Source organism: Elephas maximus, chromosome X (genome assembly GCF_024166365.1).
Source record: "Elephas maximus indicus isolate mEleMax1 chromosome X, mEleMax1 primary haplotype, whole genome shotgun sequence".
Lineage (NCBI taxonomy): Eukaryota > Metazoa > Chordata > Mammalia > Proboscidea > Elephantidae > Elephas > Elephas maximus.
The window spans coordinates 121,303,948-121,319,875 of NC_064846.1; the positions used below are offsets into that span (position 1 = coordinate 121,303,948).

At 39.3% G+C, this 15,928-nt stretch overlaps 1 protein-coding gene across 1 annotated transcript in view; it reads right to left on the bottom strand.

Moving 5' to 3' along the window:
• The window catches only part of CCNB3 (cyclin B3), a 104,522-nt gene that overhangs the window by 58,127 nt on the left and 30,467 nt on the right, over positions 1 to 15,928 (bottom strand). The window contains exons 4-7 of the mRNA XM_049871857.1: positions 11,361 to 13,134; positions 10,266 to 11,147; positions 8,992 to 9,087; positions 7,700 to 7,792 (exon numbers count right to left, since the gene is read on the bottom strand). Of these exons, the coding sequence (XP_049727814.1) occupies positions 7,700 to 7,792; positions 8,992 to 9,087; positions 10,266 to 11,147; positions 11,361 to 13,134 (2,845 nt within the window). The remainder of the gene's footprint in view (positions 1 to 7,699; positions 7,793 to 8,991; positions 9,088 to 10,265; positions 11,148 to 11,360; positions 13,135 to 15,928) is intronic.

Consider the following 15,928-nt stretch of genomic DNA (forward strand, 5'->3'; position numbering starts at 1 on the left):
CAAGGTTAGAAAATGAACTGAGGGGCAGCGGGAGGAAGAGACAGTTCAGAATTGGAGAGGAGTTACCGGACCTGAATTGCTGGGGGCCCTTGGGCACCATCCCGGGAGTGCCTGTGGCGGGTTGGGGCTAGCGTTCGGCTGCAGTTTCCTCAGGGATAAGCAGCCAGCTATACAGCCTACTCACATATCCGGAACCAGAGAAGAACATCGCTGTTAGCAAAAGCTAAGTACTTGTGTATATTTTACCGTACCCCGCTCCCAAGCCAGCTTCAATGGCTGCTTTCGCTGGGCCTGAGATAGGCCCTGTTGAATGCCTAGAGCCATCCTCCAAGCCTTGGAGAAGGAATAAATTTGCAATTTGGAGAAAAGATAATTTGCCAGCTCCACTAACCAGAGGAGCTCAGGACAGAAGCAGCTCTGGTCTAGGCATAAACGGTCTGTGGAATTTGAGTACTTTTCCCCTCTGCATGGACCTGTATGGGCCTATTTCAGGAGAATACGCTCTTGTTAGCAGACTACAACTGTTTCAGCTGTGCGGTGGAGAGGTGGGTGTTTAATGTTTGACATTGCTTTGCCTATTACACAGGGTCCTCACCTACCCACATCAGGGGCCTAAGGACTGGTGGCTCCACTCAGGTCACCCAGCCACCCTCGACAGGGACCCAAAGATAACTGGTACCTCCCAGTCCTTACAACCAAAAACACTGGGCACCCAAGGTCCATTGCAGAACCCACCAACCTGTACAATCTAGGGAACAGGGACACGCCTTCCTCAGAGACACTTGTGGGAGGATTCTCAGCCCCCTACCTTGTTCAGAGTGTAACACCCTGCTGCAACCAGATACTGGTACCTACGCCAATCACCCCTGACCCTCTAAGACTGTCAGACAGAGCCTGTACCACACACTTGATAAGCAGCGAACTGGACACCTGAGCTGAATTCATTCACACAAGAAAACTGAATGGACTCCTAGACTGATATACCTGATAACAGCTCTAGCCATCTGGGGACAGGATGCCAGAACTCCAAAGGTGAAAATAATTCAAGCTAGTTCACTCAAGCAACCCATTTGGGCATATCAAAACAAAACAAAGCAAGAAGCTACGACACACTAAGCAAACATAGAATAAACAAATGCAATAACTTATAGATGGCTCAGAGACAACAGTCAATATCGTCACATAAAGAAAAAGAACATGATTACCTCAACAAGCTCTCAAAACAAAGAATCAAGGGATCTTCTAGATGAAAGTGAATTCCTGGAAATATTGATGCAGAATACAAAAGATTAATATACAGAACAAGACATCAGGAAGGAAATGAGGCAATATGCAGAACAAGCCAAGGAACACACAGATAAAGCAGTTGAAGAAATTAAAAACATTATTCAGGAACATAATGAAAAATTCAATAAGCTGGAAAAATCCATAGACAGACAATTACCGGAAATTCAGAAGATTTACAACAAAATTACAAAAGTAGACAACTCAATAGAAAGTCAGAGGAGCAGAATTGAGCAAGTGGAAGGCAGAATTTCTTAACTTGAAGATAAAGTACCTGGCACCAATATATTTGGAGACAAAGCAGATAAAAGAATTTTAAAAAAATGAACAAACCTAAGAATCACATGGGACTCTATCAAGAGAAATAACCTACGAATGACTGGAGTACCAGAACAGGGAGGGACGACATAAAATATAGAGAGAATTGTTGAAGATTTGTTGGCAGAAAACTTCCCTGATAACGTGAAAGATGAGAAGACATCTATCCAAGATGCCCATAGAACTTCACATAAGGTAGATTTTAAAAGAAAGTCACCAAGACATATTATAATCAAACTGGCCAAAACCAAAGATAAAGAGAGAATTTTAAAAGCAGCTAGGGATAAAGGAAAAGTCACCTACAAAGGACAGTCAATAAGAATAAGCTTGGACTACTTGGCAGAAACCACGCTGGCAAGAATGCAAAGGGAAGACTTATAAAAAAAAATTGAAGGAAAAAAAATGCTAGCCAAGAATCATATATCCAGCAAAACTGTCGCTCAAATATGAAGGTGAAATTAGGACATTTCCAGTTAAACAGAAGTTAATGAAATTTGTAAAAACCAAACCAAAACTACAAGAAATATTAAAGGGCATTCTCTAGTTAGAAAATCAATAATATCAGGTATCTACCCAGAACTAGAACAATGGGCAGAGCAATCAGAAGTCAACCCAGACAGGGAAATCACAAAAATAAATCAAGATAAAAAACGCTCAAAACAGGGAAACAGCAATGTTATTATGTAAAAGAAGACAACATTAAAGCAATAGAGACTAAGAGATGTAGTCATAGATCTTCCATACGGAGAGGAAGACAAGGTGCTACAAAGAAATAAAAGTGAGGTTTAAATTTAGAAAAATAGGGGTAAATAATAAGGTAACCACAAAGGAGACAAACTATGCTACACATCAAAATAAAATACAAGAAAAAAATAGAGACTCAGCAGAAACAAAATCAACAACAACAAATATGAGGAAAGGACAATAATCTACTCAGAACATAAAATTAAGTGGAAAAAGAAACTGTCAACAACACACAAAAAATGACATCAAAATGATAGCATTAATTTCACACCTATCTATAATTACGCTGAAAGCAAATGGAATAACACACCAACAAAGACACAGAGAGTGGCAGAATGGATAAAAAAAACACGATCCATCTATATTCTGCACACAACAGACACCATAGAGTTAGACACACAAACAAAATGAAACTCAAAGGATGGAAAAAATATATATCAAGCAAACACCAATCAAAAAAGGGCAGGAGTGGCAATTTAATTTCCTACAAAACAGACTTTAAAGTTAAATCCATCATAAAGGATAAGGAAGGAAACTATATAATGATTAAAGGGACAATATACCAGAAAGATATAACCATATGCAATGTATATGCACTCAATGACAGGGCTGCAAGATACATACAACAAACTCTATCAACACTGAAAAGTGACATAGACTGCTCCACAATAATAGTAGGAGAATTCAACACACCATTTTCAGTGAGGAGAGGACATCAAGAAAGAAGCTCAATAAAGACACGGAAGATCTAAAGGCCACAATCAACCAACCTGACCTCATAGACATATACAGAACACTCCACCCAACAGCAGCCCAGTATACTTTCTTTCCTAGTGTACATGGAACATTCTCCAGAATAAATCACATATTAGGTCATAAAGCAAGCCTTAGCAGAATCCAAAACACTGAAATATTACAAAGCATCTTCTCTGACCATGAGGCCATAAGAGTAGAAATCAATAACAGAAAAAGCAGGGAAAAGAAATCAAACACTTGGAAACTGAAAATATACCCTGCTCAAAAAGGACTGGATTATAGAAGACATTAAGGATGGAATTAAAAAATTCATAGAATCCAATAAGAATGAAAACACTTCCTATTAGAACTTTTGGGACACAGCAAAAGCAGTGCTCAGAGTTCAATTTATATCAATAAATGCACACAGAAAGAACAAACAGCAAAATCAAAGAATTATCGCTATAACTTGAACAAATAGAAAGAAAGCAACAAAAGAAAGCCTCAGGCACCAGGAGAAAACAAATAATAAAAATTGGAACTGAACTAAATGAAATAGAAAACAGAAAAACAATTGAAAAAATTAACAAGACCAAAAGCTGGTTCTTTTAAAAAAAAAATCAACAAAACTGATAAACCATTGGCCAAACCAACAAAAGAACAGGAGAGGAAGCAAATAACCCAAATAAGAAATAAGATGGGCGATATTACAACAGACCCAACTGAAATTAAAAGATTCCTATGAAAAACTGAACTCTAACAAATTTTAAAACCTAGAAGAAATGGATGAATTCCACACACTACCAACCTCAACTAACACAGACATAGAACAACTAAATAGACCCATAACAAAAGAAGAGAGTGAAAAGGTAACCAAAAAACTCCCAACAAAAAAAAGGCCTGGCCCAGACAGCTTCACTGCAGAGTTCTACCAAATGTTCAGAGAACGCTTAACACCACTACTACTAAAGGTACCTCAGAGCATAGAAACCACAGAATACTCCCAAACTCATTCTATGAAGCCAGCATATCCCTGATACCAAAACCAGGTAAAGACATCAAAAAAAAAAAAAAAAAGAAAGAAAATTACAGACCTATATCCCTCATGAACACAGATGCAAAAATCCTCAAGAAAATTCTAACCGATAGAATTCAACAACATATCAAAAAAAATAATTCACCATGACCAAGTGGGATTCATACTAAGTATGCAGGGATGGTTCAACATTAGAAAAACAATTAATGTAATCCATCACATAAATAAAACAAGAGACAAGAATCACATGATTTTATCAATCAATGCAGAAAAGGCATTTGACAAAGTTAACACCCATTCATGATAAAAATTCTCAGCAAAAGAGGAATAGAAGGAAAATTCCTCAACATAATAAAGGGCATTTATACAAAGCCAATAGCCAACATCATCCTAAATGGCGAGAGCCTGAAAGCATGCCCCTTGAGGTCAGGAACCAGACAAGGATGCCCTTTATCACCACTCCTATTCAACATTGTGCTGGAGGTCCTAGCCAGAGCTATTACGCTAGATAAAGAAATAAAAGGCATCCAGATTGGCAAGGAAGAAGTCAAAGTATCTCTGTTTGCAGATGACATGATCTTATGCACAGAAAACCCTAAGGAATCCTCCAGAAAACTACTGAAACTAATAGAAGAGTTCAGCAGAGTATCGGAATACCAGATAAACACACAAAAATCAGTTGGATTCCTCTACACCAACAAAAAGAACATCGAAGAGGAAACCACCAAATCAATACCATTTACAGTAGCCCCCAAGAAGATAAAATATTTAGGAATAAATCTTACCAGAGACGTAAAACACATATACACAGAAAACTATAAGACACTACTGCCAGAAACCTAGAGAGACCTACATAATTGGAAAAACATACTTTGCTCATGGATAGGAAGACTTAACATTATAAAAATGTCTATTCTATCAAAAGCGAGCTAGAGATTTAATGCAATTTCGATCCAAATTCCAATGACATTTTTTCATGAGATGGAGAAACAAATCACCAACCTCATATGGAAGAGGCCCTGGAAAAGTAAAGCATTACTGAAAAAGAAGAACAAAGTGGGAGGGCTCACTCTACCTGATTTTAAAACCTATAATACCACTGGGCACTGGGTAATACCGACACAGTAGTCAGAACAGGCTGGTACTGGTACAACAACAGATACATAGACAAATGGAACAGAACTGTGAATCCAGATATAAATCCATCCACATGTGAACAGCTGACATTTGACTAATGTCCCAAAGCAGTTAAATGGGGAAATGAGAGTCTTTTTAACAAATTCTGCTGGTATAACTGGATACCCATCTACAAAAAAATGAAAGAAGGCCCATACCTCACACCACGTACAAAAACGAACTCAAAATGGATCAAAGACCTAAATATAAAATCTAAAATTATAAAGATCATGGAAGAAAAAATAGGGACAACATTAGGAGCCCTAATACATGGCATAAAGAGTATACAAAACATACACAGTTCTACTCTGTCCTATAGGGTCGCTATGAGTCGAAATTACTAACAATACAGAAGAAAAACTAGATAACTGGGAGTTCCTAAAAATCAAAAACCTATGTTCATCCAAAGACTTCACCAAGAGAGTAAAAAGGTCACCTACAGACTGGGAAAAAGCTTTTAGCTATGACACTTCCGATCAGTGCCTGATCTCTGAAATCTACATGATACTGTAAAAAGTCAACTACAAAAAGACAAATAACCCAATTAAAAAATGGGCAAAAGATATGAACAGACACTTCACTAAAGAAGACATTCAGGTAGCTAACAGATACATGAGTAAATGCTCACAATCATTAGCCATTACAGAAATGCAAATCAAAACTACAATGAGATTCCATCTCACGCCAACAAGGCTGCCATTAATCCAAAAAACACAAAAGAATAAATGTTGGAGAGGCAGTGGAGAGACTGGAACACTTATACACTGCTGGTGGGAATGTCAAATGGTACAACCACTTTGGAAATCGATTTGGTGCTTCCTTAAAAAGCTAGAAATATAATTACCACGCAATCCAGCAATCCCACTCCTTGGAATATATCCTAGAGAAATAAGAGCCTTTACACGAACAGATATATGCACACCCATGTTCACTGCAGCACTGTTTACAATAGCAAAAAGATGGAAGCAATCAAGGTGCCCATCAACAGATGAATGGATAAATTATGATATATTCAGGCAACGGAATACTAAGCATCAATAAAGAACAGTGATGAATCTGTGAAACATTTCATAACATGGAGGAATCTGGAAGGCATTATGCTGAGCAAAATTAGTCAATTGCAAAAGGAAAAATATTGTATAAGACCACTATTATAAGAGGTCGAGAAATAGTTTAAACAGAGAAGCAAATATTCTTTGATGGTTATGAGGGGGCAAGGGAGGGAAGGAGGGAGGGGGTTTTCACTAATTGTAGAGTAGATAAGAACTATTTTAGGTGATGGGAAAGACAACACACAATACAGGTGAGGTCAGCACAACTGGACTAAACCAAAAGCAAAAAAGTTTCCTGAATAAACTGAACCCTTTGAAGGCCAGCGTAGCAGGGGCAGGAGCTTGAGGACCATGGTTTCAGGGGACATCTAAGTCATACGGCATAATAAAATCTATTAAGAAAACATTCTGCATCCCACTTTGGAGAGTGGCGTCTGAGGTCTTAAACGCTAGAAAGTGGCCATGTAAGATGCATCAATTGGTCTCAACCCACCTGTAGCAAACAAGGATGAATACCAAAAACACAAGGTTTTTGAGCCCAAGAGGCAGAAAGGGCCACATAAAACAGAGACTACATTAGCCTGAGAGCAGAAGAACTAGATGGTGTCCAGCTGCAATCGAAGACTGCCCTGACAGGGAACACAAGAGAGAACCCCTGAGGGAGAAGGAGAGCACTGGGATGCAGACCCCAATTTCTCATAAAAAGACCAGAATTAATCGTCTGACTGAGACTAGAAGGACCCCGGAGGTCATGGTCCCCAGTCCTTCTTAGCCCAAGACAGGAACCATTCCCAAAGCCAACTCTTCAGACAGGGATTGGACTGGACTATGGGATAGAAAATGATACTGGAGAAGAATGAGCTTCTTGGATCAAGTAGACACATGAAGCTAGGTTGGCATCTCCTGTTTGAAGGGGAGACGAGAGGGTAGAGGGGGTCAGAAGCTGGCTGAATGGACAGGAAAAGAGAGAGAGGAGGGAAGGAGTGTGCTGTTTCATTAGTGGGAGAGCAATTAGGAGTATATAGCAAAAAAAATAGCAAAGTGTTTATAAATTTTTGTATGAGAGTCCGCCTTGCTTTGTAAACTTTCACTTAAAGCACAATAAAAATTAAAAAAGAAAAAAAGATCATAGATAGGTACACTAAAAATTGTCGTTTACTGTCTATTTAAAAATATAAAAATTAAACTTATAAAAATCTTGCCCCCTAGATTACAAACCCTGAAGGCAGAAATCATAGCTTATTCAGCTCTGTTATACCCAGCAAATGTTTACCATGTTTAGCAACTGGAGGTGCTGAATGAAAAACTGATAAAAAGAATTCCAATTCCTTAAGGCAGCAGTTGTCAGTCTTACCTGTACCTCCACCAACCAGTCCACAAGAATGGCCCTCATATCACTGTTGATGTCAGTTTGTCTGTTCATGTATTTTTTAAGTATGAATTTTTCCTGGCAGCAATGAGAAAGGAATGTTAACGAATAAACTCTTCTAGGAGTTTGAAAACTGTACCTTAACATAATTAACTTCTCCTTCATGATGCTAATTCATTATTCCCAGGTGGTACCAGATAGGAGCAATATCAAAGTATTTTTTTCAGACATGTTCCAGTTATTTTGGGAAATGGATACACATGGCATTCAAGTGCCAGCGTGAATACTGAGAAGTCCAAAGGGAATATGAGCAGGAACACACCTATGGGTATAGATGAATGCCAAAAACATTCTTTCCCCTCTTTGCAATGCAGTCTAAAGTACAGTATTATGCTTTGTACAGAACTGCTACGCAAACTTTAACATGCATATGCACCACTTGGGGATCTTGTAAAAATGCAGATTTTGATATAGAAGGTCTGGGGTGGTGCTAAGTTTCTGCATTTCTAACAAGATTCCAAGTGAAACTTTTACTGCTGAGCCAATGCCCACATTTTTAGAATAGCAAAGTTGCCTCTTACTTCCTCCAAGGCTTACTAGAAAAAGCATGGGCTCTGGAGTCAGACAGGTAATTGCTCTCTACCTAAAGACTAGATATTCACTTTCTCTTCTTACATACATGGCTTGCTAAAATTCTGATTGACAGTTAGGCTTGGTCCTACCTGTTCCTTTAAGAGAGACAAGAAAATTTGGAACTGATAAATACTAGTAGTAAAGCGGACTGGCAGATTCAAAAGAGAAAGAAAACTTCATCAGGCTGGAGAGTTGAAACAAAAGGTGTGATTTTATATATGATGCCAGAAACCTGCACAGAGAAGGAAAAAGGTCTCTGACAGCAGCTACTCAGAAATATTTCCTCCTCAGTACTCAGAGGTATAGTATTATAGTCTTCAAAGTAATCAGACTTTAGTCCAAATTTCTGCTCTGCCACATACTAGTTGCATGGCTTTGGGCGGATTCCGCTACCTGTAAAAGGGGGATAATAGGAATACCTCCCATCATGAAACTACTGGGACTAAACAAAATAATGTCTATAAATCTCTTAGCACAATGTCCAACTCATAGTAAGTTACCAGTAGACAGACATAAGCTGTTGCTATTTTTGTTATTTTCATCATCGTTATTATCTTCTCTTTCAATTCGCATGGTGAAGGAGATGAAGTGATGAAGAAATGAGAACTAGAAAGCATCATTGGCCCTCCAAGTCACCTACATACCTCTCTCTCTTTCATGTAACTGAATATATCCTTGGCATATGTTGAGTTGAAAAATGGATCACTGTGGTCCTCGTCAATATCCTCTAGTGAGGTCATCTGCTTGGAAATTACCAAGAAGACATATTAGGAGGAGAAAGATTCCAAGGAAGGCTTAGGACATGCACATCAGTGATGACATCTTTCTCCCTATTGTCTTCTTCTGCTAAGGTTCCTCCAGCCTCATATATCCTGGGTCATAATACAGCATCCCTTGCCCCTGCAATCCTCATACTGTCCAGTGGCCAAGGAATACCTAGTCCTCCTTGTACATGCCTGCTCTGCCCTAAGAACCAAGCACCCTTTTTTACAGCAAGCTCAAGACTCTTCAAGAAAGACATTCTTACTTTACTACTTCAGATTATGTCATCTGTCTTTTTATCTACTGCCATCGGAGTCAATTCTGACTCATAGAGACCCTATAGGACAAAGTAGAATGGCCCCATAGGGTTCCCAAGGCTGTAAATCTTTACGGAAGCAGGCTGCCACATCTTTCTCCTGCAGAGCAGCTGGTGGGTTCAAACCACCAACCTTTCCGTTAGCAGCCAAGTGCTTCGACCTCTGCGCCACCAGGGCTCCTCCCTGACTTCTTAGGCCCTTCTTATGTCCCTATGCTTTCACTTGGCTCAATTCATCTTCTTGGTAGTCTCCTCCCTTCCTTTGCCCAAGTTGTTTTGCCTACCACAGGGGTATTTATCCTGGCTGCTAAATCTCATCCCTTCAGTCTTCTAATTTACAACTTAAAGACTACCTCCTTGGGAGGTACTCCTTTGAACATCACCCACCTTTGACTGAAGCCCACTGTCATGAAGATTTTATTAAGGCAGTTTCCTGAATAAAATTCTCTAACCAATACTACAAAGCCCATGTATTTATCCAGATCCTGTGGATATTCCTGGAGTAAGCACTATGCCAACCAGGAAGTAAAAAGCTTCTCCAAAACCAACTTGATTTAAGAGAAAAATGCCAAAAATCCTGGTAAATTTATCCTATATAGTGGGTAACCCCAGATTGCAAGAGGCAAGAAAAGATGATTCCACATTATCTACCATTAGATAGAACCACAAGCAAACCCAAGAAATATCTACCCTCTTTTTTGCTAGGTAGAGAGACCTCCCATAACTTTATATAAAGTTCAATTGCTTAGGAAAGAAAAAAAAAATCTCTTTGCTAGCATCCACCTCCAGAACAATAAAGAATACTTCACCTAATTTAAGGTAAGGAAAAACAGAGAATACCTCTTTCTGTGTTCTCTTGCCCTGAGGTGAGAAATATTTTTTGGAACTGGATTCACACCAACTGAACTTGCTGGGAGTACTGGACTTGCCCACACTGAACATGGTGGCAGTGCTGGACTTGCCTGTTCTGGATTCAATGGCAGTGCTGGACAGATGTGGGTTTGTCTCAACTTGGAAGGTCAAGAGTGCTTTGAGAAACATGTCCTCCTTGATGGTAGGATTTCCTTGCAAGGGCAAAGGCTCCTTGAAGGAAAACTTCTCCCCAGTGGTGGGTTTCTCATTCAAAACTAATATTTTCTTGGAAAAGAATGCCTCATTGATGGTAGGCTTCTCCTGCAAGGCCAAAGGCTCCTTGAAAAGGGCTCCCTTCTCAATGCTGGGCTCCTCCTGCAAGGCCAAGTGCTCTTTGAAGTAAGCCTCTGTGTCAATAGTGAGATCCTTGAGGAGGGCTTCCTTCTCAATCCTAGGCTTCTCCTGCAAGGTCAGGGGTCCCTTGAAGTGAGCCTCTGTATCAATAGTGGACTCTTTCAGTAGGACTTCCTTCTCAAAAGTAGGCTTCTCCTTCAAGTCCATGGGCTCTTTAAGGACTGCCTCCTCAATGCTGGGATTGTCCTGCAAGACCAAAGGCTCCTTGAAGAGGGCCCCTTTCTCAATGCTGGTTATCTCCTGGAAGGCCTTTGGCTGCCTAGGAAGGGACTTCTTATCATTAGCGGTGTTCTCTTGCAAGACCAACCAATTCTTTAAGAGAAACACTTCCCCCTGAGCAGCGGGCTTCTTCTTTAAAGATAATTGCCTCTCTATGATTGTTGCCACCTCAGCAGAAGGCTCCTTCTTGAGGTCCAATGGCTTCTTAAAAAGGGGCTTCTTTTCAGTGGTGGTTTTGTCCTGCAAGATCAACAGTTTCTTCAAGAAAGGTTCCTCTTTGGTGTCAGTCTTCTCACGCAAAGCCAATGGTTGCTGGGAGAGTGAGTCTTCTTTGTTGGTAGAATTCTTCTGCAATGATAATGGTTTCTGGAAAGGAAATTCCTCTACCATGGTGGACTTTTCCTTCAAAGCTAATGGTTCCTTAATTAGGAACTCCTCTTCAGAGGTGATCTCTTGCAAAGCCAACAGTTTCTTGAAGGACCCCTCTTTGATATCAGTCTTATCCTGCAAAAACAAAACCTTCTGGAAGAGGGACTCATTTTTGTTGCCAAGTTTCTCATGTAATGGAAATGGCTCCTGAAAGAAGAAGTCCTCCTCAGTGGTTGGCTTCTCCTTCAAGGCCAATGGTTCCTTACTATATGATTCCTCTTCACTGGTGGTTTTCTCCTGCAAGACTAATTGTTTCTTTGAGAGTGATACCTCCTCCAGAAAGGTGTGCTTCTCTTGCAATGCAGATGGATCCTGGAAGAGGGACTCCTCCTCAGGTGTAGGCTTCTTCTTAAAGAACAATGGCTTCTTAAAGAGTGACTCCTCTTCAGAGGCAGTCTTCTGCAACATTAGTGGCTTCTTTAACAACATCTTCCCCTGAGTGATTTGCTTCTTCATTAAAGATAATGGTGTCTTGGTGATGGTTGCCTCCTCAGTTGTGGGATTCTTCCTACATGACATTGGCTCTATTAAGAAGGAATCCTTTTCTTTGACAAACATGCCCTGCACGTCCAAAAATTCTTGCCAGATGGCTATCTTCCCCTGAGTGGTGCACTTTTTCTTTTTTAATGACAACAGCTTCTTGGTGGGGGGTGCCTCCTTGGTGGTATGCTTCTTCTTAAAGGAAACTGGCTCCATAACAAAGGAATTTTCACTGTTAACATTCTCCTGGGATGCCCATGGCTTCTTCAAGATGAACACTTCCCCCTGAGTGGTCTGCTTCTCTTGCAATGCAGATGGCTGCTGGAAAAAGGACTCCTCAATGGTAGGCTTTTTCTTAAAGAACAATGGCTCCTCAATGACTGACTTTTCTTCAGATATGGTCTTCTGCAGTATTAGTGGCTTCTTCAAGCGGGACATCTTCCCCTGAGTAGTGCACATCTTTAAAGATGATGGTTTCATGGTGAGGGTTGCTGCCTCAATGGTACATTTCTTCTTAAAAGCCAAAGGCTCCCTAAAAAGTGACTGCTCCTCAATGGGAGTCTTTTGTAAGGGCAAGGACTTCTTCAGGATGGACATGTCCCCCTGAGTGGTGTGCTTCCCTTGTAATGTAGAAGAATCCTGAGAGAGGAACTCCTCCTCAGTGGCAGGTTTTTTCTTAAAGGACAATGGCTCCTTAAAGAGTGACTTCTCTTCACAGGTGATCTTCTGCAATACTAGTGGCTTTTTCAAGCAGGACATCTTCCCCTCAGTGGTAAGCTTCTTCTTTTTTAAAGATAACAGCTTTCTGGTGGGGGTTGCTGCCTCAGTTTTAGGCTTCTTCCTAAAGTTCACTGGCTTCATAAAGAAGGAATTCTCTTCAATGTTGATCTTCTCATGCAAGGCCAATAACTCCTCCCAGAAAGACTGCTTCCCCTGATGTGTGCATATCTTCTTCTTTAAGGATAATGTCCTCTTGGTGATGGCTGCCTCTTCAGTTCTATGCTTCTTCCTTAAAGTCACTGGCACTATAATAAACTCATCTTCATTGTCAGTCTCCTCACGCAAGGATAATGATTTTTTCAAGAGGGACATGTTCCCCAGATTCGTGTACTTTTTTAAAGATAATGGCCTCTTGATAAGGGTTGCCTCCTCAGTAGTGGGATCCTCTTTTAAAACTAATGACTTTTTGGAAAGAGATGCCCTCTCAGTAGTGAGTGTTTTGGAGATGGTAGATATCTCCAGAATGAATAGTTTCTCCATAATGTTTGATACCAAGGTGGTAGAGGCTATGACTCGTAATGGTTTCAGCTTATACCTATAAAGAAGAAAATGCCTGGGTAAGAAGAATGTAATTCCCAGAATTCTCACCTACTATCACATTGGAAATATGCTCATAAGAGACATCTTGTTGCTATATTTACTAACGTATGGAAGGGGAAATGGCTTCAAGTTCAAGAGACAGATTAGAGTGTAAAAATCAATAGGTGCCATGGGAATCAAGTAAATAGCACACTGTATAGGTTCTATGATCTAGGTCCCTACACTTTTCTGAAAATTTTCTTCTGAAATTCATGTATGTTTTCTCATGTTTTATTACCTTCATTTACATACAAATGCACATATACATATATATACAAATACACATATATACATTTTTGTATATGTCTATATACATGCGTGTATATAAACTGTATATATTGGTATATATAAGAATATAACTCATACAACACTTATTACATTGTATGAGTTATCTTATGTATCAGTCTCTCCCACTAGCTGCATTTATTTGTCTTTGTCTATCAGCACCAGGCAGAGGTAAAATGCTGGTTGAAATTAATATTGTTTGAAGGCTCATGACTTGCAATTATTTAAGAGATGGTCTGACAATTAACGTTGAGGGTATCTAACCACATTCCCTTCATTCTCGAGGTACAAAGGTGCTATTTAGGAGGCTCTTTCTCAATGGAGGTAATAGAACAACCAAAACATAAATTTGTTTAGAAATGTAACACACAAGCCTTTTTTTGAGTAAGATTTCATGTCCAACTAGAGTAGCAGTGTGATAAAATCACTGGAAGACTAGAAATCAGAATAAGAAAGTGGATTAAAATCACTAGTCTGAAAAAGTGACTCAAAAGGTCTAGATCCCAGGTTCTTCCTGGTGAAAACTTTTGGAGGTGGTCTTCAGACAGTCTAGTTGTGATCAAGAGCATACATTCTGGAACTAGACTATCTGGATTCAAATACTAGCTCCTTCGCTTATAAGCTAGGGGACCTTGGGCAAGTTAACTCTCTATGCCTCAGTTTTTTCATCTACAAAATGGAGATTATAACAGTACTCCTTCATAAGCTCGTCATGAAGATTGAATAAAATAATATACATTAAAACATTTAACACTTAATTTTATATCAATACGTTACATCATTTAGATAAAATGGACAAATTTGTAGGAAGACACAAACGACTGAAAATGATCTAAGAAGAAATAGGAAATCTGAATATATCTATAACAAATAATGAGATTTAATTAGCAATCAAAAAACTACCCACAACAAAAATTCCATGCCCATGGAGTTTCACAGGGGAATTTTATCAAACATTTAAAGAAGAATTAATACCAATTTATGAATTCTCAAAAAAAAAAGGAAGCAGGAACAGTTGACAACTTATTTTATGAGGTCTCTATTACTCTGATACCAAAAACAGACAAAGCCATTACAAGAAAACTACAGACTAAGATCTCTTATGAACATAGATGCAAAAATCTCCAACAAAACACCAGCAAACAGAATTTAGCAACGTACAAAAGGACTATACGCCATGAATCAGTGGGATTTCTCCCAGGAATCTAAGGTTGATTTAACATCCCAAAATCAACTAAATGTAATATACCATATCAATATTTTAAAAAACCACATGATTATCTCAATAAATCTACAAATACCCTGAGATAACATCGTACCGATAGGAAACAACTGATGCTTCTCCTTAAAACGAGGAAAATGACTGCTTTCACCGCTGCTATCTGACAATGTACTAAAAATTCCACCACAGATAAAGGAGTGCAGGAAATTAAGGAGATTATTCAAGAGCATAATGACAAATTTAAAAAGCTGCAAGAATCCACAGAGAGACAGTGAATAGAAATTCAGAAGATTAACGATAAAACTTCAAAATTACACAACTCAATAGAAAGAGAAGCAGAAGTGAGGAAATGGAAGTCAGAATTAGTGAGACTGAGGATAAAACAATTGGCAACAATATAATAAAAAATAACAATACAGTCAAAGAAAAATCAGATAAAAGAATTTTTTAAAAAATGAAGAATCATTTGCAACTGTATCAAGAGAAACAATCTACAAGACATTGGAGCACCAGAACAGGCAGGGATAACAAAAATACAGAGAGAATTGTTAAAGATTTATTGGCAGAAAACCTGCTGATATCGCAAAAGACGAGAAGATATCTATTCAAGATGCTCATCGAACCCTGCACAAGATAGATCCCAAAAGAAAGTCACAAAGAAATATAATCAAACTTGCCAAAACCAAAGATAAAGAGAACTTTAAGAGCGTAAAAATAAAAAATAGCTAGGGATAAATGAAAAGTCACCTAAAAAGGAGAGTCAACAAGAATGAGCTTTTTCAGGGATAAATGAAAAGTCACCTAAAAAGGAGAGTCAACAAGAATGAGCTTTTTCAGGGATAAATGAAAAGTCACCTAAAAAGGAGAGTCAACAAGAATGAGCTTCTGAAGGCGAGGTCAAGATGGCAGAGTAATCAGATGCTTCTGGTGAGCCCTCTTACAACAAAGATCTGAAAGAACAAGTGAAATGATTATATATATCACAAGCTGGGAGCCCTGAACATAAAGGAAAAGTTAGAAAATGGACTAACCAGCAGGGGGAGGGAGAGACAGTTCAGAAGCAGCAAAGAGTTGCCGGACTTGAATCACTGGGAACACTCAGGCATGATCCCCTGGAGCGACCGAGGTGGGGCTGGTGGTAGCATTCCAGACGTGGTTTCCTCAGAAAAGACAGTGAGCCGCACAGCCTACTCACACCTCCGGAACCAGAGAAGAATAGCACTCTTGGCAAAAGCAAAGTACC